General features: G+C 42.0%; 3 protein-coding genes across 3 annotated transcripts in view; all 3 read left to right on the top strand.

Moving 5' to 3' along the window:
• Window positions 1–1,640: 1,640 nt before the first annotated feature.
• On the top strand, window positions 1,641–5,159 carry LOC103071771 (protocadherin alpha-11). Its single transcript, XM_007461510.1, has 2 exons — window positions 1,641–4,031; window positions 5,127–5,159. The coding sequence occupies exons 1-2, from the start codon at window positions 1,641–1,643 to the stop codon at window positions 5,157–5,159; spliced, it is 2,424 nt and encodes an 807-aa protein (XP_007461572.1).
• Window positions 5,160–7,543: 2,384 nt separating this feature from the next.
• LOC103082966 (protocadherin alpha-12) lies at window positions 7,544–10,102 on the top strand. The gene has a single exon (XM_007461482.1). It carries the CDS (start codon window positions 7,641–7,643, stop codon window positions 10,077–10,079), a length of 2,439 nt encoding a protein of 812 aa, XP_007461544.1. The 5' UTR covers window positions 7,544–7,640; the 3' UTR covers window positions 10,080–10,102.
• Window positions 10,103–12,965: 2,863 nt separating this feature from the next.
• The window catches only part of LOC103083238 (protocadherin alpha-C2), a 92,582-nt gene continuing 80,350 nt past the window's right edge, over window positions 12,966–25,197 (top strand). The window contains exon 1 of the mRNA XM_007461484.1: window positions 12,966–15,300. Within this exon, the coding sequence (XP_007461546.1) occupies window positions 12,966–15,300 (2,335 nt within the window). The remainder of the gene's footprint in view (window positions 15,301–25,197) is intronic.

Here is a 25,197-nt window from a genome sequence, read left to right on the forward strand (position 1 = left end):
AAAAAAAAAAAAAAAAAAAAAAAAAAAAAAAAAAAAAAAGAATTCTAGCAGAATAATAATATTGGGAAAAGAGTAAATTTGAAAAAAATGAAACAAGGTTTGAAATTAGCAATAGAATATATGTGTGTGTTCAAGATAAAGGAAAATATTAACCTACAAATAAATATACTAGTAATTTTTTCATTGTAATATTTTTAGATTCGACATGAACCATTAAAACCATACGACAAAATACTCAAGCTAGAGTGATACTTATTCTGAACCACTTTCTACTCTAAACGTCCACTGTACCCTCTTTTTTCCTTCTTAAATCCCAAGGTAATTTGAAAAGACGAAGGACATGTAACTAAATTACAGCTTCAGGCAATGAAAACTCACATCAACAATTCTGATTTTCTAGTTGGTATTTTATGAAATTGAATTTCCATTAACACTAAGGTCATTTAGCATTTGGTTGAATTGTTTGATTATTTTCTATGTTTTTTTAGCACAATATTAGGCACTTAGAGGCAATGTGATTAGAAGTCATTTCCCTTGTTTTGGATGAACTTACAATCTCAAACCCAAAATTCTTTTAAGAAGAAATAGGTCAGCTATTTTCATGAATATGACTTGATAGATATACAAAAGCCAATGTTGGTGAGTGGAAATACCAATATGGCACAGAAATTTTCATGGTGCTTTTTATTTCATTGAATGGTAAAAAGTTCATTCTATAGTTTAAAGACTACTTCTTTCATATATTGACACTATTACATAAAGTGTCATTTTGATACCTCTTATTATACTGTTAGCAATGCAACTTACATGAGAAAGCATATACGCCAAATACGTTTCATCTACATCAACAGACTTTTCTCTTATGAATTCTGTTTTCAACTACCAAATTTGAAATATATTTTTGTTTTTCTTGTTGTTCTTCAATGCATATAAAGTTGTTTGTAACAGGAACACAATTAAATATAAATAATGATAAAGAATTAGAACTAAAAAATATAAGTAGAAAGCAAGTGCACATAGATAAAAACACAATATGCAGACTTTAAAGAAGTGTTATTAAAACTTCAAATTTGTCTTTGAGTTTCCTACCAGCCAAAGTAACAAGGGTGACTAGAAGTAAAACAATTCAAATTTGATATTTTTATATGAGGAAATGTTTGAGTCTATTTTTTCATAATTTTTTCAATTGTAAAACTCTACATCAAACATAGGAACAAATATTTCAATTTGATGTTAATCAAGAATAAAATGCCATTTTCCATATACCATCAGTTTCAATATGACTTAAAATCTGATTTTTATTCCACAAATAAGCACTTTGGAAATATGATTTGGGGGGTAAAATAGTTTGAAACACGTGAACTTATTTTTTTCTCAAGTAAAATTCTGCGGTACTGGATGTAGTGTACAACACTCACAATTTCAGGCACAAGGTGTCGCTCTTTACTTGGAGGAAATAATTCATTCAAGGGTTGGTCTGAGCAGCCAGGAACTCCGCATTTAAAGACTCCATCATGCCGGATGCTACCGTTAAAGGATCCTTTGAAACTTCTCAAAAATTCAGTAAGATTTTTAACCCCAAACTGGAGTCTATGGTACTGTAAATGTAAAGAATCTTATTTGGGAAGTCAATATATGCAATGTTCGCGTCTGAAAGAAGGGGATTGGACACTGGGCGACTGCTGCTGTCGCTTCTGCTTCTCGCAGTCTGGGAGGCGGGCAGCGGCCAGGTCTACTACTCCATTCCCGAGGAGGCCAAACACGGCACCTTCGTGGGCCGCATCGCCCAGGACCTGGGGCTGGAGCTGGCGGAGCTGGTGCCGCGTCTGTTCCGGGTGGCGTCCAAAGGCCGCGGGGACCTTCTGGAGGTAAATCTGCAGAATGGCATTTTGTTTGTGAATTCTCGGATCGACCGGGAGGAGCTGTGCGGGCGGAGCGCGGAGTGCTGCATCCACCTGGAGGTGATCGTGGACCGGCCGCTGCAGGTGTTCCATGTGGAGGGGGAGGTGAAGGACATTAACGACAATCCACCGGTGTTCTCTCTCAGAGAACAAAAGCTGCTGATTTCTGAATCTAAGCAACCTGACTCTCATTTTCCTCTAGAGGGAGCTTCTGATGCGGATATTGGAGAGAATGCTCAATTGACCTACAGACTAAGTCAAAATGAGCACTTTTCTTTAGAATTACCAACAAATAGTAAGAAGACTAAAAGGCTGTCACTTACATTAAAGAAGTCTCTGGATAGAGAGAAAACTCCGGAACTTAATTTACTATTAACGGCTGCAGACGGCGGGAAACCGGAGCTCACTGGCACTGTTCATCTCTACGTCCGCGTCTTGGATATTAACGACAATGATCCGGAATTTGAACAATCAGAATACAAGGTGAGATTGATGGAAAACGCAGCTAAAGAAACTCTTGTGATAAAGTTAAACGCCACAGATCAAGATGAAGGAGTCAACGGGGAGGTGACATACTCCTTGATGTCGATTAAGCCCAGTGGAAAACGTTTATTTACACTACATGAAAACAGTGGAGAAGTAAGGGTCAATGGAACTTTAGACTATGAAGAAAACAAGGTTTATGAAATTGACGTACAGGCTACAGATAAGGGGAATCCCCCAATGGCAGGTCACTGTACAGTCTGGGTCGAAATCTTAGATGCCAATGATAACGCCCCTGAAGTCACTGTGACTTCCCTGTCTCTTCCAGTGCGGGAGGACACTCAGCCAAGCACGGTCATTGCGCTGATCAGTGTATCTGATCGCGACTCCGGTGCCAACGGACAGGTGATCTGTTCTCTAACGCCCAACGTCCCCTTCAAGATCATGTCCACGTTCAAGAACTATTACTCACTAGTGCTGGACAGCGCCCTGGACCGCGAGAGCATGTCTGTCTATAAATTGGTGGTTACAGCGCGGGACGGGGGTTCGCCTTCCCTATCGGCCACAGCCAGCGTGTCCGTGGAGGTGGCCGACGTGAACGACAACGCGCCCGCGTTCGCGCAGCCCGAGTACACGGTGTTGGTGAAGGAGAACAACCCGCCCGGCTGCCACATCTTCACGGTGTCGGCTTGGGACGCGGACGCTCGGGAGAACGCGCTGGTGTCCTACTCGCTGGTGGAGCGGCGGGTGGGCGAGCGAGCGCTGTCGAGCTACGTGTCGGTGCACGCGGAGAGCGGCAAGGTGTACGCGCTGCAGCCGCTGGACCACGAGGAGCTGGAGCTGCTGCAGTTCCAGGTGAGCGCGCGCGACGCGGGTGTGCCGCCTCTGGGCAGCAACGTGACGCTGCAGGTGTTCGTGCTGGACGAGAACGACAACGCGCCCGCGCTGCTGCTGCCCGGGCCGGGCGGCGGGGCGGGCGCGCTGAGCCAGCTGGTGGCTCGGTCGGTGGGCGCGGGCCACGTGGTGGCGAAGGTGCGCGCGGTGGACGCGGACTCGGGCTACAACGCGTGGCTGTCGTACGAGCTGCAGCCGGCGGTGGGTGGCGCGCGCAGCCCGTTCCGCGTGGGGCTGTACACGGGCGAGATCAGCACGACGCGCGACCTGGACGAGGCGGACGCGCCGCGCCAGCGCCTGCTGGTGCTGGTGAAGGACCACGGCGAGCCGGCGCTGACGGCCACGGCCACCGTGCTGCTGTCGCTGGAGGACAGCGGCCAGGCGCCCAAGGCCTCTTCGCGGGCGTCGACGGGCGCCGCTGGCGCGGAGGCCGCTCTGGTGGATGTGAACGTGTACCTGATCATCGCCATCTGCGCGGTGTCCAGCCTGTTGGTGCTCACGCTGCTGCTGTACACGGCGCTGCGGTGCTCGGCGCCGCCCAGCGAGGGCGCGTGCGGGCCCGGGAAGCCCACGCTGGTGTGCTCCAGCGCGGTGGGGAGCTGGTCTTACTCGCAGCAGAGGCGGCAGAGGGTGTGCTCTGGGGAGGGGCCGCCCAAGACAGACCTCATGGCCTTCAGCCCCAGCCTTCCTCCCGATCTGGATACAGAAGTCGGAGAGGAAAGGCAGGAGGCAGGATCAAATCACCCTGGGCAGGTGAGTTCTATAGATTCCCGCCTTTTGAAGTCGCTGTTAAAAATTTTTAAATTCCAGTTTGTTTCAAAGAAAATTTTAATGAATGCTCTCTACTTTGAGTATCATTTTAAAGAACAGCGTTTGTTCGTGAAATGCCAATGATATGCATATACAATTTTAATCATATGAGGTATTAGGTTGTTTAGCCAATAAATATCCTATTTCTCCTAATGTTTTGTTAGAACATGTTTAAGAAAATGTAAGAATGACTTTCCTGTTATTTGATCTGTGTCACTTCATTCCAACTCTAATCCTCAGTAGTGTAGATATTCACCGTGGAATATTTAAATTTTACTTATCCTCTTTTTTTTTTTCCTCTTTGTTTTTTAACAGGCTTTTGTCTTGATATTTTCACATTATTAGATCATTGACTTTTCTCACTTCAGGCTTGTATCAAAATTTTGTCATTCTCTTAATTTGTTTTGAAGGTGTTTTCCTTTCTTTTTCTATGGTTTTAAACAGTTATCGTCCATTGAATAATCTTTAGTTTTTCCTCTACCAATAAGATAAAACCTGTTTCCATATTACTTGCAGTAGTAAAATGCAGCCTTTTGTTCTAGTATGCTTATTTCATTGAAATAATATAACTAAAAGTTCTGTCCATTTTTAATTTTGTTCCATGAAGTGGGGAGAGATTTATGTACTGTGTACTGAAACAGAACTTCCAGGTTTATGCTTCCAAAGTAACTAGGCAAATAAAATCATTCATATTCCTCAATCAAGTTATTCAAATTTGCTAAAGGCATACATATAGGATCATAATATCTGCAATGTATGCTAGCTGGCATTATTTCTTATGTTTCTGGATTTATGTGGAAAGAAGTTAACTCTGTCAAAGTGAAGCCTATTGACATTTATCAGTTTCATTCATCTCACATTTTAAAATTGAACTATAGTTGATTTACAATGTTGTGTTAATTTCTGCTGTACAGCAAAGTGATTCAAACATATATATATATATATTTATATTTATATTCTTTTCCATTATGGTTTATCATAGGATACTGAATATAGTTCTCTGTAGGTCCCGTTTTTTATGCATTCTGTATATAATAGCTTACATCTGCTAACCTCAACTCCCTCATCTAACATTTTAAATTCCCTATCTTTAAATGCTTTATCGCTGGTGTTTGTAAAATTTTCTTTCCATGTGGTTTAACCACATCTGAAGATTCTAGCAAAGATCATTTACCTCTAGGTCATCCTTCTAATTCAGTGGTTCTTAGCCACATGTAGGATGGTGGAATCACTGACCTCTTTGAGAATCTGATGAGAGTCATATGTGGCCATTCTCCCCTTAAAATTACACAGCATACCACTTAGCATAATATTCAAGGATCCCATGCTGAAGCTCATTCTTGGACCTCTGTTTATGAAACTTTGTTTCTCAATATTAATTGTCTAAAAACATTCTTTATTCCAAATTAGGCAACAAGGTTAAAATATGAAATATTTCAGACTCAAAAGTGATTAAACCATCATATCACTTACAAAATTTTGTAAATATAAATAAATGTGGATGTTAGGTAGGACATACATTATAACCCATTTCCCAATGAAGTTCTTGGAATGACTGAACGTCATTTAAATTTAATAAAATGAAATTGGAATTTTTTTTACATCTTTATTGGAGTATAATTGCTTTACAATGGTGTGTTAGTTTCTGCTTTATAACAAAGTGAATCAGTTATACATATACATATGTTCCCATATCTCTTCCCTCTTGCATCTCCCTCCTTCCCACCCTCCCTATCCCATCCCTCCAGGCTGTCACAAAGCACCGAGCTGATCTCCCTGTGCTATGTGGCTGCTTCCCACTAGCTATCTACCTTACATTTGGTAGTGTATATATGTGAAATTGGAATGTTTTAAGTAAAGGTTAAAATTTTGCAAATCATTACTTTTACACAGTACATAAGTACTCAATGCACATTTTAGATAATTCCAAATTATGTGGATTAATTTCTATCATACAAATTTAGTGTCTTTTATACTTATTTTTAAATTCAGGATTATATTCTATGATGTAAAATTGTAATTTCATCCTATTTTGTAATTTGATTGTTTAAGTATTAAGCTAAATTTAGATGTTCCTATCTGTTTAATAATTTAATTATGTCTAACAGTGTGTGAGGACTACCTACACACTACAATAAGGTTGCTTACCAATTACGGTACATTGACTATTTTTGAATATGGAAGATATAAAATGAAAAAGCTTGATGGTGATAGACAATTTAAATAGTCCAATAGCATCAAATTCAAATATGTTTTTCATTAATTAAGAGCCAGTGTGGTAGTTGATTTAAGTTATTTTATACTTGTAGAACTATTCTTGGTTATTATTTTCTGGTTCTATAAAGATTTAATTTCTCAGTTTCCTTTATTATATGTAAAAGGAATGGTGATAACTTATTGGTTTAAAGATTTTGATTTGAATTTAAATGAACTTATAAATAATATATTTACTTGTTCACAACTAGCTGTGGGATCTTATCTGTGTTTTGTTTTCCCTTAAAGCTGGTCTTGAATTAATGAATAAAATTTTGAAGTCTTTTTATTCTCCCTTGAATCATAGTCACCACTGTGATTTTCTGAAGAGAAGCATATTCTGTGTAACTACTAACTGTCCTGAAAGGAAAGATTTAGAGGGAAACTAAATGGTCATTATGAAGTTCATATTTTTTTGACTTTTGTCAATGAGATTGGGCTCCAAAACATTTCACGTGATCTTTTTCATATTAGTGCTCTACTGCCACTTCAGAATACTATGAAATTTGGAGGCTTTGACTCAACATTTTACAGGAAAATCCTTTACTCCTGCTAGAGTAAAATATTCCAGAATCCATACCGAAGCTTCATTTTTTTAACATATTATGTGAATGAGAGCAGTTGTATGAAAAGTAATCACATTTGAGCATCAAGGAACCGAAAACATCTTCCATATTTATGATGAATTATAATATTCACCAGATTTATGAATAAAATATATGAATGAAATATTTGTTTCTTTTCCTTTACTAGATGAGGGAATTCTTGGCTTTCTCCTAAAGTCTTAGAATGAAGTGCTTTTGAAGGATGAAAATCATTACAAATGTGAATTGTAAGCAATATAAAGGCAGAGGTGATGTATATTATTCTTTATTTTATTGGCCATGATAGCTAAGTACTCCTTAGCTTCTGACATGCCACATTTCAATGATTATTTTATGATCGACTTTGAAGCAGAGTATTTTAAAAATTGAAGTATAATAGAATTATTGTGCTTTGTTACAAATACCATGTATATTAAATAAATAGGCATTTACAAATGATCCATGAAAATATCCAAAAAGTCAAAATAGATTTAAAGTGAACCAAAAAGTGGCTAAACCAAAAAGAACCTCAGGATCTTTCTTGTACTTACATAATCAGTCACATGATGTCGCTGTACACTCAAAAGGTGAAAAGGGAAAACTTTTTCTCCACACCCAGATTTCAACCATCCACAGAATAATCGACTCCATACTGACAGGAATGCTGGGTAAATTTTACTAAATATATACTTACAGAAGGGGAGACTGGTCATAAATGTTGGCAGGCGAGCTATCTCTTAAAGCTGACAGTCTCACCTCAGAGATCTCTTTGTCTGCAATGGAGTTTTCCTGGCGAGGAGGCTTCGAAGCTCGGCGCCTGCTGCTCTCGCTTCTGCTCCTCGCAGCCTGGGAGGCGGGGAGCGGCCAGGTCCATTATTCGGTCTCCGAGGAAGCCAAACACGGCACCTTCGTGGGCCGCATCGCCCAGGACCTGGGGCTGGAGCTGGCGGAGCTGGTGCCGCGTCTGTTCCGGGTGGCGTCCAAAGGCCGCGGGGACCTTCTGGAGGTAAATCTGCAGAATGGCATTTTGTTTGTGAATTCTCGGATCGACCGGGAGGAGCTGTGCGGGCGGAGCGCGGAGTGCAGCATCCACCTGGAGGTGATCGTGGACCGGCCGCTGCAGGTGTTTCATGTGGCGGTGGAGGTGAAGGACATTAACGATAACCCGCCGGTGTTCAGAGGAGAACAAAAGGTACTTATTTCTGAATCTGCTCCTCTGGACTCTCGTTTTCCTCTAGAGGGCGCTTCCGATGCGGATATCGGCCTAAACTCTCTTGTGACCTATAGGTTAAGTCTAAACGAGTATTTTACTCTTAAAGTAATAACGAAAACCGATAAAAGTATATTGCCTGAACTCATTCTTCGGAAGTCATTGGATAGAGAAGAAATGCCAGAACTTAATATATTGCTGACCGCTCTGGATGGCGGTAAACCCGAACTAACAGGATCTGTTCAGATTCAAATAACCATCCTGGATGTTAATGACAACGCTCCTGAGTTTGATACGCCTGGCTATAAAGTAGTGCTGTTTGAAAATATCCCAAACAACACCAGAGTGATTCAACTAAACGCTTCTGATCTAGACGAAGGACCAAATAGAGAAATTTCCTATGGAATCAGAATGATTCTGCCAGTGAGTGAGAAATGTATGTTTTCAATAAATGCAGAAACAGGTGAAATTAGGATTTATGGGAAACTGGATTTTGAAGAGAATAATGAGTATGAAATTCAGGTTAACGCTATTGATAAAGGGATTCCTTCTATGGCAGGTCACTGCACGGTCCTGGTGGAAGTTCTGGACCTGAATGACAACACCCCCGAGGTAATGATCACTTCGCTGTCGCTCCCAGTGCGAGAGGACGCTCAGGTGGGCACCGTCATCGCCTTGATCAGCGTGTCCGACCGCGACTCCGGCGCCAACGGGCAGGTGACCTGCACCCTGATGCCCCACAGCCCCTTCAAGCTGGTGTCCACCTTCAAGAATTACTATTCGCTGGTGCTTGACAGCGCCTTGGATCGCGAGAGTATGGAGAACTATGAGGTGGTGGTGACAGCGCAGGACGCGGGCTCGCCTTCCCTGTCGACAACGGCCAGCGTGTCCGTGGAGGTGGCCGACGTGAACGACAACGCGCCCGCGTTCGCGCAGCCCGAGTACACGGTGTTGGTGAAGGAGAACAACCCGCCCGGCTGCCACATCTTCACGGTGTCGGCTTGGGACGCGGACGCTCGGGAGAACGCGCTGGTGTCCTACTCGCTGGTGGAGCGGCGGGTGGGCGAGCGAGCGCTGTCGAGCTACGTGTCGGTGCACGCGGAGAGCGGCAAGGTGTACGCGCTGCAGCCGCTGGACCACGAGGAGCTGGAGCTGCTGCAGTTCCAGGTGAGCGCGCGCGACGCGGGTGTGCCGCCTCTGGGCAGCAACGTGACGCTGCAGGTGTTCGTGCTGGACGAGAACGACAACGCGCCCGCGCTGCTGCTGCCCGGGCCGGGCGGCGGGGCGGGCGCGCTGAGCCAGCTGGTGGCTCGGTCGGTGGGCGCGGGCCACGTGGTGGCGAAGGTGCGCGCGGTGGACGCGGACTCGGGCTACAACGCGTGGCTGTCGTACGAGCTGCAGCCGGCGGTGGGTGGCGCGCGCAGCCCGTTCCGCGTGGGGCTGTACACGGGCGAGATCAGCACGACGCGCGACCTGGACGAGGCGGACGCGCCGCGCCAGCGCCTGCTGGTGCTGGTGAAGGACCACGGCGAGCCGGCGCTGACGGCCACGGCCACCGTGCTGCTGTCGCTGGAGGACAGCGGCCAGGCGCCCAAGGCCTCTTCGCGGGCGTCGACGGGCGCCGCTGGCGCGGAGGCCGCTCTGGTGGATGTGAACGTGTACCTGATCATCGCCATCTGCGCGGTGTCCAGCCTGTTGGTGCTCACGCTGCTGCTGTACACGGCGCTGCGGTGCTCGGCGCCGCCCAGCGAGGGCGCGCGCGGGCCCGGGAAGCCCACGCTGGTGTGCTCCAGCGCGGTGGGGAGCTGGTCTTACTCGCAGCAGAGGCGGCAGCGGGTGTGCTCTGGGGAGGGGCCGCCCAAGGCAGATCTCATGGCCTTCAGTCCCTGTCTTCCACCGTTAGGAGAAGATTGTTTAAGTCCTTCCAGTGAAGTAAGTCCTTGATATCATTCAAGTATATTAGTCATTTTGAACTTTTCGTGTATTAGCCCAACTTTTCAAGTAATATTAAATAATGAGATAAAGATGAAATGGAAGCCATGGATCACCATATTTAAAATTTTTCTCGTTCTATAATTTTTCATATTATCTATGAATGGTTCGCCTTGAAAGATATAAGTACGTTTGAGTAAAAACTGTCTAGGTTCTGATAACTCAAATTTATTTTTAATTTGTACTTAATTTCACGATTAAAGAAAATTTGCAAGGTTAGTGCAGAGAGTTCCCAGACATCATTAACTGGATTCCTTTACTGCTCTTTATGTGCATAGGCTTGTAAAATAGCCTTGTTGTCTACCAATCTAATTCCAGTAAATCTCCTTTTGAGTATTATAACAATAATAAAAATTATGTTATTATTGCTAAGATGAATAATTTTATGTTATTCCCATGGAGTGCCTTCTTTCTTTCAATTGGGATTGGCTACAGTATTGTTCTTACTTCCATAAATATAATAACATTAAAATATTATAATATCCATCTAAAGCAGGATACACCTTGTAATTGATGGTTTACAATAATTTAGTTGGCTTTTTTTTCTTGGTAGCACACAAGTAATGGTGCATCTTACAATTAATAACCTTTCTTTGATTCAATAAAACATAAGAGTACTTAATGGTCCCCTATTATTTTCCAGGACCTGTTCTAGGATATTTAATTGTATTATCTTATTTAATTATCATATCACTCCTATGGTGCAGGAGTGACAATATTTATCATCGGAATTTTACTTTAAGAAGTCTGAAACTTAAGCCACATAGACTGTGCAAAGTGGCTCAAACTCAGTTTTGAAGGATCACCAACTCATTATGGCATACTACTGCTCTGACACAATTATCAGGTGAATCTTCTAACGTGCATTTTACATCTTGTAACTTTCTTCCACACAAAGCCTTTCCATAGTGTCTTTTAGTGAGAGGGAAAGAAGCAAGTAAAGAGGGAGATACTGAAGATGAGACAGGCAGAGAAAGAATGAAGATGAAGATGAAAAATATGAAAGAGAATAGAATAGAGAAAAAAATAAGAGCATAGGGTTGGCCATAAAAGTAGGGCGATTTTTCCTTAGTAGGGAATGAGTAATAGAGAATGTAAAGAAAAATGTTGACATAAGAAGAGAGCCATTGAGTTCATATTTGATGACATATCTCTGGGTAAATCATCTGAGAACCAGGTTGTGGGAATGAGGCTGGGAATTTGAGAAGAGAGAAGAAAATATGGAAGAATCTCTGCAGGCAGGAATTATGAATTCACTTGAGGGCTCAACTGAGGTAAAGGTGAGAGTAAACTTGTAGAGAATATAGTAATCCTGGTTAAGTGACTAACACACTGAGAAGCTCAGTAGAAGGAATGGAAAAAACGGAGTGTTAGGCTGTGTGTTGGAAGCTAAAGAAAATGTTAGAGGGGTGCTATAAGTAGGTGTGTGCCTTTAGGGTGTCTGGAAGGGCATGTTTTAAATGGTTGACTGTGTAGTCTAGGTTAGGTGGAGAGATAAATGAGACAGGTAGGGCCTGATAGACAAGAACAATTAGAACCAAAAAACTATTCCCATTATGAGAGTAAACGTATGTTAATAAAAGTAATGGAGCAATGAGGAGGATGAGGGTGAGAGAATACCAAATGCTCTACTCACATTTTCAGAGGGGAACAAAGATTCAGAAATGAACCCAACTCTTATTTCCTGCAGAGTTGTGCACAAAACAGGCAAGAGAATTATTGGAGCTATGTTCTTTCTTTCCTAGCCCTATTTGGCCTGGATCTTGGTGACTTGGTAAAGATAGGTACAGTATTAGATAAAAGTAAGAGTCCCTTCCTTTCTTCCTGGCTAGAGATGTGTTAACATCTGTATCTACCTGTTGTTACTTGGAAAATCAGTCAGTTTAAATGATAGTAGGAGTTTCTCCAGTGATGGTGTAAGATACGGAGAGAGAAGAGGGAAATTTAACCTATTGGCAGTAATTTCATTTCTAGTAAATACATAATATACTAGTTCTTGGCATGTTTTATATAAAGAGAATCCAGAACTTTAAAGAATTGTTATATCTAAATGATCTACATTGTGTGTTTATGTACACACACATGCACATACAAACTCATACATTGATGGACATTTCCTTCGAATACAAATATTTTATCCAAATTTCACAGTCATATTTGGGGGAATTTATAAATATTATGTTTATTGAAAATCTTGTGTATCAGTTACCGAATTTCCACATTCATCTGTTTTATTCTTATGTGATTCGTTATGTTTCCATTTTGAGTCAAGGGAGTTGTGTGAATAGGTCTCAAAAATATTACAGGATAAGGACATTCCCACCCAAATCTACAAAGCTGTGCAGAGCTAGAGTCTGAGTTCTAAAAGCAAATGTAGAATATTACCTCTTTTTACAAATTCTGCACCACGTTTTACGCATGCAAAAATGTACTTGTGGAAAGATGGAACTCATCAACCAATTTCAACTAGCATCCAGTGCTGAGCAGAATACAGTGATTCACTGTTGCTGGAAAGAAAAGCATTTAATCTTCCATTACGTATTTGCAGTGAAAAATGTTGTGAAAAAATGCAAGGAAAAAAACCCCCTACATCAACCGAAAATATGGACCGAGTCATTTTTACACTTACACATTCATGCGCATGGTGTCGCTCTTCACTGAGAACAATTCCTCGAAGAAAGCGCCTCCCCTCTTTCTTCCCCGCAGAAAATTTGGCAGATAGTGGAAAACCTCTAGTGAATTCTCCCGCAATAGAAGCCGTAAAATTAGACCTTGAGAGGCATTTGAGGTAAGGTAGTCTATATACTTCAGATATCTCTGAAGGCTTTTGAGTGTACCATGCTGTCTTCCTGGAGAGGAGGCCCAGGAGCTCGGCTTTTGCTTCTCTCGCTTCTGCTCCTCGCAGCCTGGGAGGCGGGGAGTGGCCAGGTCCACTACTCGGTTCCGGAGGAGGCCAAACACGGCACCTTCGTGGGCCGCATCGCCCAGGACCTGGGGCTGGAGCTGGAGGAGCTGGTGCCGCGCCTGTTCCGGGTGGCGTCCAAAGGCCGCGGGGACCTTCTGGAGGTAAATCTGCAGAATGGCATTTTGTTTGTGAATTCTCGGATCGACCGGGAGGAGCTGTGTGGGCGGAGCGCGGAGTGCAGCATCCACCTGGAGGTGATCGTGGATAGGCCGCTGCAGGTGTTTCATGTGGAGGTGGAAGTTACAGATATTAACGACAACCCACCTGTGTTCCCTGAAAGTGAAAAAAGAATAATCATTGCTGAATCTAGACCTCCGGAAACTCGGTTCCCACTAGATGGCGCATCTGATGCAGATATTGGAGTAAACTCCGCCTTGACCTACAGAGTCTATCCCAACGATTATTTCACTTTGGACACACAAAACAACCGTGAACAAACGTCTTCGTTATCACTTGTGTTAAGGAAATCATTGGACAGAGAGGAAATTCAGGAACATAGTTTATTATTGACAGCTAGTGATGGAGGCAAACCCGAGCTGACCGGCACAGTTCAGCTGCTGATTACAATCCTGGATGTGAATGATAACGCCCCAGAATTTGACCACTTAATTTATAAAGTGAGAATGTTAGAGAATGCAGTTAATGGAACATTAGTGATCAAACTAAATGCCACAGACCCTGATGATGGTACAAATGCAGACATAATCTACTCATTTAGAAGACCTGTATCGCCTACTGTATTATATGCGTTTTCCATAAATCCCAGCAGCGGAGAAATTCGGACAAAAGGTAAATTGGATTTCGAAGAAAAGAAATTGTATGAAATATCCGTGGAAGCAATTGACAAGGGAAATATTCCAATGGCGGGTCACTGTACCATTTTGGTAGAAATAGTAGATATAAATGATAACGCCCCAGAAGTTACCGTCACTTCTTTGGCTCTTCCGGTGCGAGAGGACGCTCAGGTGGGCACTGTCATCGCCTTAATCAGCGTGTCCGACCGCGACTCCGGCGCCAACGGCCAGGTGACCTGCTCCCTGATGCCCCACAGCCCCTTCAAGCTGGTGTCCACCTTCAAGAATTACTATTCACTAGTGCTTGACAGCGCCTTGGACCGCGAGAGCGTGGCGAACTATGAGGTGGTAGTGACAGTACGGGACGCGGGCTCGCCTTCCCTGTCGGCCACAGCCAGCGTGTCCGTGGAGGTGGCCGACGTGAACGACAACGCGCCCGCGTTCGCGCAGCCCGAGTACACGGTGTTGGTGAAGGAGAACAACCCGCCCGGCTGCCACATCTTCACGGTGTCGGCTTGGGACGCGGACGCTCGGGAGAACGCGCTGGTGTCCTACTCGCTGGTGGAGCGGCGGGTGGGCGAGCGAGCGCTGTCGAGCTACGTGTCGGTGCACGCGGAGAGCGGCAAGGTGTACGCGCTGCAGCCGCTGGACCACGAGGAGCTGGAGCTGCTGCAGTTCCAGGTGAGCGCGCGCGACGCGGGCGTGCCGCCTCTGGGCAGCAACGTGACGCTGCAGGTGTTCGTGCTGGACGAGAACGACAACGCGCCCGCGCTGCTGCTGCCCGGGCCGGGCGGCGGGGCGGGCGCGCTGAGCCAGCTGGTGGCTCGGTCGGTGGGCGCGGGCCACGTGGTGGCGAAGGTGCGCGCGGTGGACGCGGACTCGGGCTACAACGCGTGGCTGTCGTACGAGCTGCAGCCGGCGGTGGGTGGCGCGCGCAGCCCGTTCCGCGTGGGGCTGTACACGGGCGAGATCAGCACGACGCGCGACCTGGACGAGGCGGACGCGCCGCGCCAGCGCCTGCTGGTGCTGGTGAAGGACCACGGCGAGCCGGCGCTGACGGCCACGGCCACCGTGCTGCTGTCGCTGGAGGACAGCGGCCAGGCGCCCAAGGCCTCTTCGCGGGCGTCGACGGGCGCCGCTGGCGCGGAGGCCGCTCTGGTGGATGTGAACGTGTACCTGATCATCGCCATCTGCGCGGTGTCCAGCCTGTTGGTGCTCACGCTGCTGCTGTACACGGCGCTGCGGTGCTCGGCGCCGCCCAGCGAGGGCGCGTGCGGGCCCGGGAAGCCCACGCTGGTGTGCTCCAGCGCGGTGGGGAGCTGGTCTTATTCACAGCAGAGGCGGCAGAGGGTGTGCTCTGGGGAGGGGCCGCCCAAGGCCGACCTCATGGCCTTCAGCCCCAGCCTTCCTCCTTGTCTGAGTTCTGCAGAGGTAACAGGTGAAATAGAACCAGATTCAGAACAGTTGAAAGAGGTGAGGTCGTATTTGAAATTTTCTTAGTGTTTTAGCCCTCCTCACAGTTTTCTACTTAAGATTCTTCAATCTCAATGTTAAGATCGTTCTTTAATTTTGCTCATCGTTATGGTGTTTCATGAGTGTTACTGACATCATTAGTTTCATTATTCTTTAGATTGAAATCTTAAGGCAAAAGCCATAATATTGTTCATAATGTTAATAATTTGTTTTTGTTGTATTCTTAATAGTTTTAAAGTATTTATTACCTACATAAGCATTTTCAAGAAACTCCACATTGTGAGTACTTGAGCATTTAGAAAACTTTTGCTTTAATGAGGCTAACCATAATTAAACACTTTAAAATCTCTCAATTTTTAAAATTTATTCATCTACCCATATAGAGGTTTTGTTATGAACAATGCCATAACTTTTAACATAAAATCTTTTTAAAGGTGCATATTTCTTTCTTTTTAAAAAATCTTTTTTTGTTTGCTCCCTCCTCATTTTCCTCTAGACACATCACTGTTCCCCTGTCTGATATCCAATATGAAGAACCTTATGATTTCCTTTAACATTTTTATGTTCAGTTAATTATTCATACACATGCATATACCTGGTGGTTTTTTTGTTATTGTTTCTTTTGGATAATTTACTAGAAGAGATAATGCATTTTACATTTCTCAGTCACCAATACCTCATGGAAATCCGTACAAATCGGACACTTTTAATAGCTGTGTAGTACTCCACACTCCAGATGTATCATTTTTTAAAAATTAATTAATTAATTTATCTTTTTATTTTTGGCTGTGGAAGTCCCAAATAATTAGCTTTTATCTTCCATCTATACCACAAATATCTTTCCTCCTATATATTGATTTGTTTAGGGTATATCTTGCCACATAAAAGTGTTTTAAAAATTTCTCTGTTTTTCTGTTATGGATTTTAATGTCTCTAGGTTTAGTTAGGAAGATCTTCCTTTTAGATTGAACATTCATTAATTAAATTCATTTAACAAACATTTGTTTTTAAATTTAATTTTAAAAATATAATTTACATATAATACTGTATTAGTTTCAGATGTACAACTTAATGATTCAATATTTGTATATATTGTGAAATGATCACCACAATATATCTACTTAATGTTCACCACTATACATAGTTACAAAAATTTTTTTCTTTTAATGAGAACTTTTAAGACCTATTCTTTAGCAACTTTCAAATATATAATACAGCATTATTAACTATAGTCACCTATAGTCATGCTGTACATTACATCACCAGGGCTTATTTATTTTATAACTGTCAGTTTGTCTCTTTTGACCACCTTCACCCATTTCACCCACCCTCCACCCCTTGCATCTGGCAACTACCAATTTGTTTTCTGTATCTATGAGTTTGTTTGTTAGAGTCCACATAAGTTAGGTCATTTTTTCTTAATGTAGGCATTTATTGCTATAAACCTCCTTCTTAGCACTGCTTTTGCTTTACCTCATAAGTTTTGATATGCTGTGTTTTCATTTTCACTTGTTTCAAGATATTTTTGAATTTCCCATTGATTTCATCTTTGACCCATTGGTTTCCAAGAGTGTGTTGATTTCCGCATATTAGACCATTGTGGTTGGAAAAGATACTTCATATGATTTCAGTCTTTTAAAATTTGCTTACACTTGTTTTGAATCTAATATCTGACCTATCCTGGAGAATGTTCCATGTGTGCTTGAGAAGAATGCATATTCTGCTGCCCTTGGATGAAATGTTCTGTGTATATCTGTTAGGTACATTGGGTGTAAAGTATAGTTCAAGTTCAATGTTTCCTCATTGGTTTTCTTTCTGGATGATCTATTCATTGATGAAAGTGGATATTGTAATGTTGTCTATTAGTTCCTTCAGATCTGTTAGTATTTGTTTTATATATTTATGTACTCTGATGTTAGGTGCATATTTATTTACAATTATTATATCCTTTTGATGTATTGACCACTTTATCACTATTAATGGCTTTCTTTGTCTCTTGTTACAGTTTTCTACTTAATCGACTTACAGTCGATTTTGTCTGATATAAGTATAGATACCTCTGCTCTCTCTTTTGGTTTCCATTTGCATGGAGTGTCTTTTTTCCATATCTTCATTTTGAGAGTGAATGTCTCAGAGGCAACATGTAGCTGGTTTTTTCTTTTTCTTTTTCTTTTTTCAAACCTATTCAGCCACTCTATGCCTTTTGATTGGACAATTTATTCCACTTACATTTAAAGTAATAATTGATAGGCAAGAACTTACTATTGCCATCTTGTTCATCGTCTTCTGGTTGTTTTGTAGTTCCTTTGTTCTTTTCCTCCTCTCTTGCTATCTTCTTTTGTGAACTGATGATTTTCCATTGGGATATACTGTGATTCCCTTTTCTTTATCTTGTGTGTACATATGTACTATAGTTTTTTGTTTGTTTATTTTGTGGTTACCCTGTGGCTTACTTGAAATGTCTTACAGCTATAACAGCCTATTTCAAGCTGATAACTTTTATCACATACAAAAACTCTACTCTTCTACTCCCCTCTTACTTTATTTTTATTTATTTTTAAAAATTTATTTTATTTATCCATTTTTTTTTACTGCATTGGGTCTTTGTTGCCACACGTGGGCTTTTCTCTAGTTGAGGTGAGCAGGGGCTACTCTTCGTTGCAGTGCATGGACTTCTCACTGTGGTGGCTTCTCTTGTTGCGGACCACAGGCTCTAGGCATGCAGGCTTCAGTAGTGTGGCACACAGGCTCAGTAGTTGTGGCTCATGGGCTCTAGAGTGCAGGCTCAGTAGTTGTGGTGCATGGGCTTAGTTGCTCCGCAGCATGTGGGATCTTCCTGGACCAGGGCTCAAACCCATGTCCCCTGAATCGGCAGGAGGATCCTTAACCTCTGTGCCACCAGGGAAGCCTTCTTCCCTTACTTTATTTTTTGTTTTTGTTGCCATAATTGATACCTTTAAAAAAATTAATTAATTAATTTATTTATTTTTGTCTGTGTTGGGTCTTTGTTGCTGTGTGCAGGCTTTCTCTAGTTGCAGCGAGCGGGGGCTATTCTTGGTTGTGGTGCATGGGCTTCTCATTGCGGTGGCTTCTCTTGTTGTGGAGCACAGGCTCTAGGTGTGTGGGCTTCAGTAGTTGTGGCATGCAGGCTCAGTAGTAGTGGCTCGCAGGATCTAGAGTGCAGGTTCAGTAGTTGTGGCACATGGGCTTAGTTGCTCCGCGGCATGTGGGATCTTCCTGGACCAGGGCTCGAACCCATGTCCCCTGCACTGGCAGGCGGATTCTTAACCACTGCCTCACCAGGGAAGTCCTTGACATCTTTTTATATTGTGTATCCATTAGCAAATTATTATAGCTATATCTATTTTTTTTAGCTATATCTATTTTTTACACTTTTGTTTTTTAACCCTTACACTAGAGTTAAGTGGTTATGATGCCATCATATTACAGTATTAGATTATTCTGAATCTGACTATATACTTACCTTTATGAGTGTATTGTGTATTTTCATATGTTTTCATGCTACCAGTTAGTAGCCTTTCATTTCAGCTTGAAGAACTCCTTTCAGCATTTCTTGTAAGGCACATCTAATGGTGATGAACTCCCTCAGCTTTTGTTTGTTTGGGAAAGTCTTTATCTCACCTCCATTTCTTTTTCTTTTTTAAATTAATTAATTTATTTAGTTTTGGCTGTTTTTGGTCTTCGTTGCTGTGAGTGGGCTTTCTCTAGTTGCGGTGAGCAGGGCTACTCTTCCTTGCGGTGCACAGGCTTCTCACTGCAGTGGCTTCTCTTGTTGTGGAACACAGACTCTAGGCATGCAGGCTTCAGTAGTTGTGGCACGCGAGCTCTAGAATGCAGGCTCAGTAGTTGTGGCGCACAGGCTTAGTTGCTCCGCGACATGTGGGATCTTCCCGGACCAGGGCTCGAACCCGTGTTCCCTGCATTGGCAGGTGGATTCTTAACTACTGCACCACCAGGGAAGTCCTCACCTTCATTTCTGAAGGTCGACTTTGTAGAGAAAAGTGTTCATGTTGGCATTTTGTTTCTTTCAGCTCTTTGAATATATCATCCCACTCTCTCCTGGCGTATAATGTTTCTGCTGAGAAATCTGCTGATAGCCTTATAGGGGTTGTCTTGTTTAATATAAACTTTTTTCTCTTGTTGCTTTAAAAATTCTCTTTTCATCTTTGATTTTATACAGTTTTATTATAATTTGTCTTGAAGAAGATGGTTTTGCATTGAAAATTTGGGGTGATCTACTGGCTTCATGAACTTGGATGTCCAAATCCCTCCCCAGGTTTGGGGAGTTCTCATCACTATTTATATAAGCTTTGTACCCTTTTCTCTCTCTCTCTTCTTCTGAAACTCCAGTGATTATTTCTTTTAATGGTGTCCCTTAAGTCCCATAGTCTTTCTTCCTTCCTTTTCACTATTTTTTCTTTTTTCATCTCTTGATCAGATACTTTAAAATGATCTCTCTTGCTCCTTCTACTGTCTTTCTGTCACATTTCAATTTCCTGGTTCTATAGCAGCAAGCTGTTCTCCCTTGTTCTCAGTGGCCACTATGCATCTAAAGTATCTTGGTTCCCTGACAGTTCCAAGTCAGGTGAGAAAGATACCAGTTCCTTGAGCAGCCCTCCAAAAACCCCTGAAAGGCTGGATTCACAGTCTTCTTTCTCCTTCCCAAGAGAGCTAGCTGCCCCCTTGCTATTTTTTGTTCTTCACGGCTCTTAGGCATCCAAACTACGCCAGTTCCATCAGTTCTCTGAGTGAGGCAATATAAAAACTAGTCCCCCAGGCAGCCCTCCAAGAAGCTGAAACATTGGACACATGCCCTTCTCTTCTCTTTCCCCTTGAAGGTGGAGTAGTGAGCCAGGGTGTTTTTTCCTGGTGCTGAGCTGTGCCAGCTTGGGGGAGGGGCTGATGTGAGTAAAGTAAAATTACTCTTATTTGTTTCAATACAGCTGTTTCAGCTTTATGCTCACTTAGGTACTTCCAACTTCTTAAGTTGATAATGGAATTTTTGCAAGGGTATTTTATTACATATATCATTACGAATTGGTATCTTTGTGGGAGAATTAGGGCTGGAACTTTCTATTCTGACATCTTGCTGGTGTCATTTGATCCATTGTGAGTTAATTTTTGTATATAATGTGATGTAGTGGTCCAACTTCATTCCTTTGCAAGTGGATATTCAGTTGTCTTGACATCACTTATTGAAAAAGAATTATTCTTTTCCCATTGAAGTGTTTGGGAACCATTGTTGAAAATCAACTGATGAATAAATGTGGGAATTTATTTCTGGATTTTCAATTATATTCCATTGATCTATATGTCTATCCTTATCCCACTACCACATTCTCTTGATTATTGTAACTTTGTACCTAGTTTTTAAATCAAGAATCATTAGTGCTCCAACTTTGTTCTTTTTTTATCAGTATTATTTTGGCTGTTCTGGGTGTTCTTGCATTTTCTTATGAATTTTAGGATCAGTTTGTCAATTTCTGCAAAAAGCCAGCTTACTTTTGACAGGGAATTTGTTGACTCTGTAGATCACTTGGGGGAGTATTGCCATTTTAACAGTATGAAATTATACTATCTTCATGAGCATGAGATTTCCCCCCATTTATTTACATTTTCTTTCATTCCTTTCAACAATGTTTTATAGTCTTCAGAGTATGCATTTTATATTTCTTTCGTTAAATTTATTCCTTAATATTTTCATCTTTTAAAAATTATTTATTTATTTATTTATTTTGGCAGCGTTGGGTCTTCGTTTCTGCGCACAGGCTTTCTCTAGTAGCAGCGAGCTGGGCCTGCTCTTTGTTGCGGTGTGCGGATTTCTCATTGTGGTGGCTTCTCATGCTGTGGAGCATGGACTCTAGGCGTGTGGGCTTCAGTAGTTGGGGCTCGCGGGCTCTAGAGCACAGGCTCAGTAGTTGTGGCGCACGGGCTTAGTTGCTCCATGGCATGTGGGATCTTCCCGGACCAGGGCTTGAACCCATGTCCCCTGCATTGGCAGGCGAATTCTTAACCACTGCACCACCATGGAAGCCCCCTTCAATGAATTTGAAACTGTATTTTTTTAACTGTATTTTTGAGTTATTTTCTCCGTGGTTTCTCTAGAATTTACTATATACATTATAACTTAACAGTATCTCCAGATTTATATTAACTTAATTCTATTAAGACAGAAAGATATTACTCCTATATAGCTCTTTTTCTTCCACCCTTTTTGTTTTATTATTATTATAGCTATTACATCTCATAGTGGGTTGAACTGTGGCCTCCAAAACGATATGTCCACTTCCTAACCCCTGGAACCTATGAAAGTGACCTATTAGGAAAAAAAGGACTTTGAAGATGTAATTAAGTTAAGGATCTTGAGATGAGTTCATCCTGGATTTTCCAGGTGGGCACTAATTCCAATGAGAAGGTTTTTTTTTATAAGAGATAGAATAAGGGAAGACACAGACACAGAGGGAAGGCCATGTTAAGACAGAAGCAGAGATTGGAGCAATGCAAATAGCCACCAAAAGCTGTATGAGGCAAGGAATGGAATCTCCATTAGAACCTCCAGAAGCCTCCAGTACAGCCCCTCAAACACCTTGAGTTTGGATTTCTCCCCTCCAGAACTGTGAGAAAAACCGTCTTAAGCCACCCAATGTGTGGTAATTTTTTTGCAGCAGCTGCAGGAAACCAATATACATCTCTCTATATTACAAACCCCAAAGTACATTGTTATAATTATTACATTATATAATTTTATATCTTTTAAAGATGCTGAGAGAAAAAGGGAAAGCAATTATATATTTATAGTGTTTCTTATTTGCCATTTCTGGTTCTGTTCATTTGTTGATGTGGATCAGAATTACCATCTGTTGTCCTTTCCTTATCTAATACAGCTGTTCTTCTATCCACCTCCTTTGTACTGTAATTGGCAAAGTTGTTTCATTTCTAAATATTATAGGCCCAGCAATACATTTATACATATTGTTACATACAATTGCTTTTTTAAAAGAAGAAAGGAGAAGCCTCTGGGCATATCTCAGAAGGAGTACTCTTCCTCTCTCCCTGCCAGAGCCACAAGGGAATGTTTCTTGGATGTTCCCTTTGAGAACCTAGTGATGCTCCTGAAAGTAAAGCCCGTAAAATTGGGTGTAGGGGGCCCCACCTGTGCCCTCCAGGAGTTTCTCACTCTCATGATAGTCCACAACTCAGCCTTCAGCAATTTGTCAAAATTTCCATTTAATTGTTCCCTACCAGCCTCTGGCTCTAGTGGCTTCTGCTCCATGGAAGCAGATCTTGGCTGTGACTCTCTGGATTTGCTTGTTTCTCCAGATTTCAGGGTGGAGGTTTTTCCCTGTAAACTCAGTTCTCTGATGGGTTCAGGAAAAGTCATGTATCCAGCTTTTCTTGTTGTTATTATAAGGAAAGTACTGATAAATTCTAAGCTCTTTACATGTTGGAGCTGAAACTGGAAGTTTGTTCTTTCTGTTTATTTTTTTCAGCCTTCTCAAATGTTTCTTCTTGTTCTTGACTATGTATCAAGCAGAGCCTGTTCACTTTTTTACTGTTTCCAATGTGGCTTTAATTTCTGTTATTATATTCTGTTATTTCTGATTTTATATTTCTCTTCCATTTATTTCATGAATTGCATCAGCTCAGTTTTCATGGTCTTTTGTGGCCTTTTCATTTTCTTTTTCAAATTCTGTATCTTTGTTTTGAGTTCTTAATTCTCTGAGACCCTTTAAAATTGTTTCATAAATCTTCTGACTAGAGACCTCTAGAGACCTGTGGGGTTTTTCTGTTTTTTGCTTTTTGTTTTGGCCAGGCCATGCCGTATGTGGGATCTTAGTTCCCCGACCAGGGATCGAACCTGTGCCCCCTGCAGTGGAAGCATGGAGTCTTAACCACTGGACCACCAGGGAAGTTCCAGAGACCTGTGTGTTCTTATCTGTTATTTTTCATATTTATTTTCTTATTCCTTCTTGTAATATTTATGTAGATCCTATGTTGGCTCTTTTTTGATTACTATTTATCTTTGAGAGGAGTTCCTTTAGGACCAGCTATCTGCAGGTGGAAAGTGTAAATAGATGGGCCAGCAGTGCTCTGGACTAACGTGATCATTTCCTTGTCTACCATTTGTTAGAGGAGTTTGCGTGTACCTTAGCTTTTACATACCTCCAACTAATGAGAACTGGCAGCTGCAGAGCAATTTGTCATCTAGAGTTTTCTATTAACTTTACCATATCCTTAGGTTCACTCTTGAAACAATGGTGCCTCTGCTCACTATCACATTCAGTCCTGCTTTCTCTCCTATTTTGCGCTGACAAATGGGTTTACAGGAAAACGCTGCCTGATTTAGCCTATGTACCTAGGTGTTTTTGTTCCAAACAAGGGACCTTTGGTTTTATATCTCAGTGTGAAGCACTACTCTGGAAAACTCCAATCTACCAGCTTTTCCCAAGGTCTCCAGTGGCAGGAATCCTATCTCAGCATTTTCTCTTATCTTAGTTCAATCTTCATGGCACTTGGTAACTTCTCTTCATATGTACTATGGTTGAAGTTCAAATGTTTTAAAGAGTTTCATCAAAGATATAACTTTATTAAATTAAAATGTTTATTTTCATTTATCCATAATTGATAGAAGTCCCACTTTTTGTCTAGTTATTGAAGGTATGTAGGAAAGGTATGTTTTTTATTTTTAAGCTAATCAACTCATTGAGGTCTTTTTTAGTTCTAATTATTTTTTCTTTAATTCTCTGGGATTTTATGAGTAGAAAATTATATTACCTATAAATTTATCATCTAACAGTATATTTTATACTCCTTTCTAACACACACACACACACACACACACACACACACACACACACACACTTCCTTATCTTGTGTTGTCCAGAATATCCAAGTCAGTATTGGATAATAACTATGACATGAAGTGTGGTGTTATGCTCCTGATTTTTCATGGGAATAATTCTAGTGTTTTTACTGTTTAAAATTAATATGGCCATTTTTTTTGTGACAGCTGTCAAATTTTTATCAACTTTCTTTTAAATATATATCACAATAATGATCTGGAAATACTTTGTTTTGAAACTTAACATAATGTGGGATTTGTGTAGAGTCCTTTTTGGAGAATGTTGATAGTGTCTTTCTCAGATCTTTATTTTAGGTTAGGCACTCCTAATAAACTGATGTCAGGTAGGGTGGTTGATAGTGGTTGCAAGCCTTCCTTTTCAGCCACACTTGATGAAAATTTTTTTCTGAAGCTCAGAGGAAGATCTGGTGTGACTGCTTACCAAATATGTAGGAATATGAAATTTGATATAGGTAAAATATGTGATTGAATCAGATTGGCTAGCTCTTGACACAATGACATTCAGCAAATTTGAGTTAAAAAATTAAGTATAAAAGTCTAGGACTGGGACTTCCCTGGTGGCACAGTGGTTAAGAATCCACCTGCCAATGCGGGGGACACGGGTTTGAGCCCTGGTCCGGGAGGATCCCACATGCCGCGGAGCAACTAAGCCCATGCGCCACAACTACTGAGCCTGCACTCTAGAGCCCGCGAGCCACAACTACTGAGCCCGTGTGCCACAACTACTGAAGCCTGTGTGCCCTAGAGCCCATGCTCCACAACAAGAGAAGCCACCGCAATGAGAAGCCCGCGTACTGCAATGAAGAGTAGCCCCCGCTCCCCGCAACTAGAGGAAGTCTGCGTGCAGCAACAAAGACCCAATGCAGCCCAAAATAAATAAATTAAAATAAAAAGTCTAGGACTTTTTGATCTGTGGCTTAATAACATCTAGAAAAAAACAGATGTGAATTTTAG

This window comes from Lipotes vexillifer, unplaced genomic scaffold (genome assembly GCF_000442215.2).
Source record: "Lipotes vexillifer unplaced genomic scaffold, Lipotes_vexillifer_v1.1 scaffold217, whole genome shotgun sequence".
In the NCBI taxonomy this organism is placed as follows: domain Eukaryota; kingdom Metazoa; phylum Chordata; class Mammalia; order Artiodactyla; family Lipotidae; genus Lipotes; species Lipotes vexillifer.

Coding starts and splice junctions, on each gene's coding strand:
- LOC103071771 (XM_007461510.1), top strand. CDS start 1,641: ATGTTCGCGTCTGAAAGAAGGGGATTGGACACTGGGCGACTGCTGCTG. Junction 4,032..5,126: donor GATCAAATCACCCTGGGCAG/GTGAGTTCTATA, acceptor TGTATATAATAG/CTTACATCTGCTAACCTCAA.
- LOC103082966 (XM_007461482.1), top strand. CDS start 7,641: ATGTTGGCAGGCGAGCTATCTCTTAAAGCTGACAGTCTCACCTCAGAG.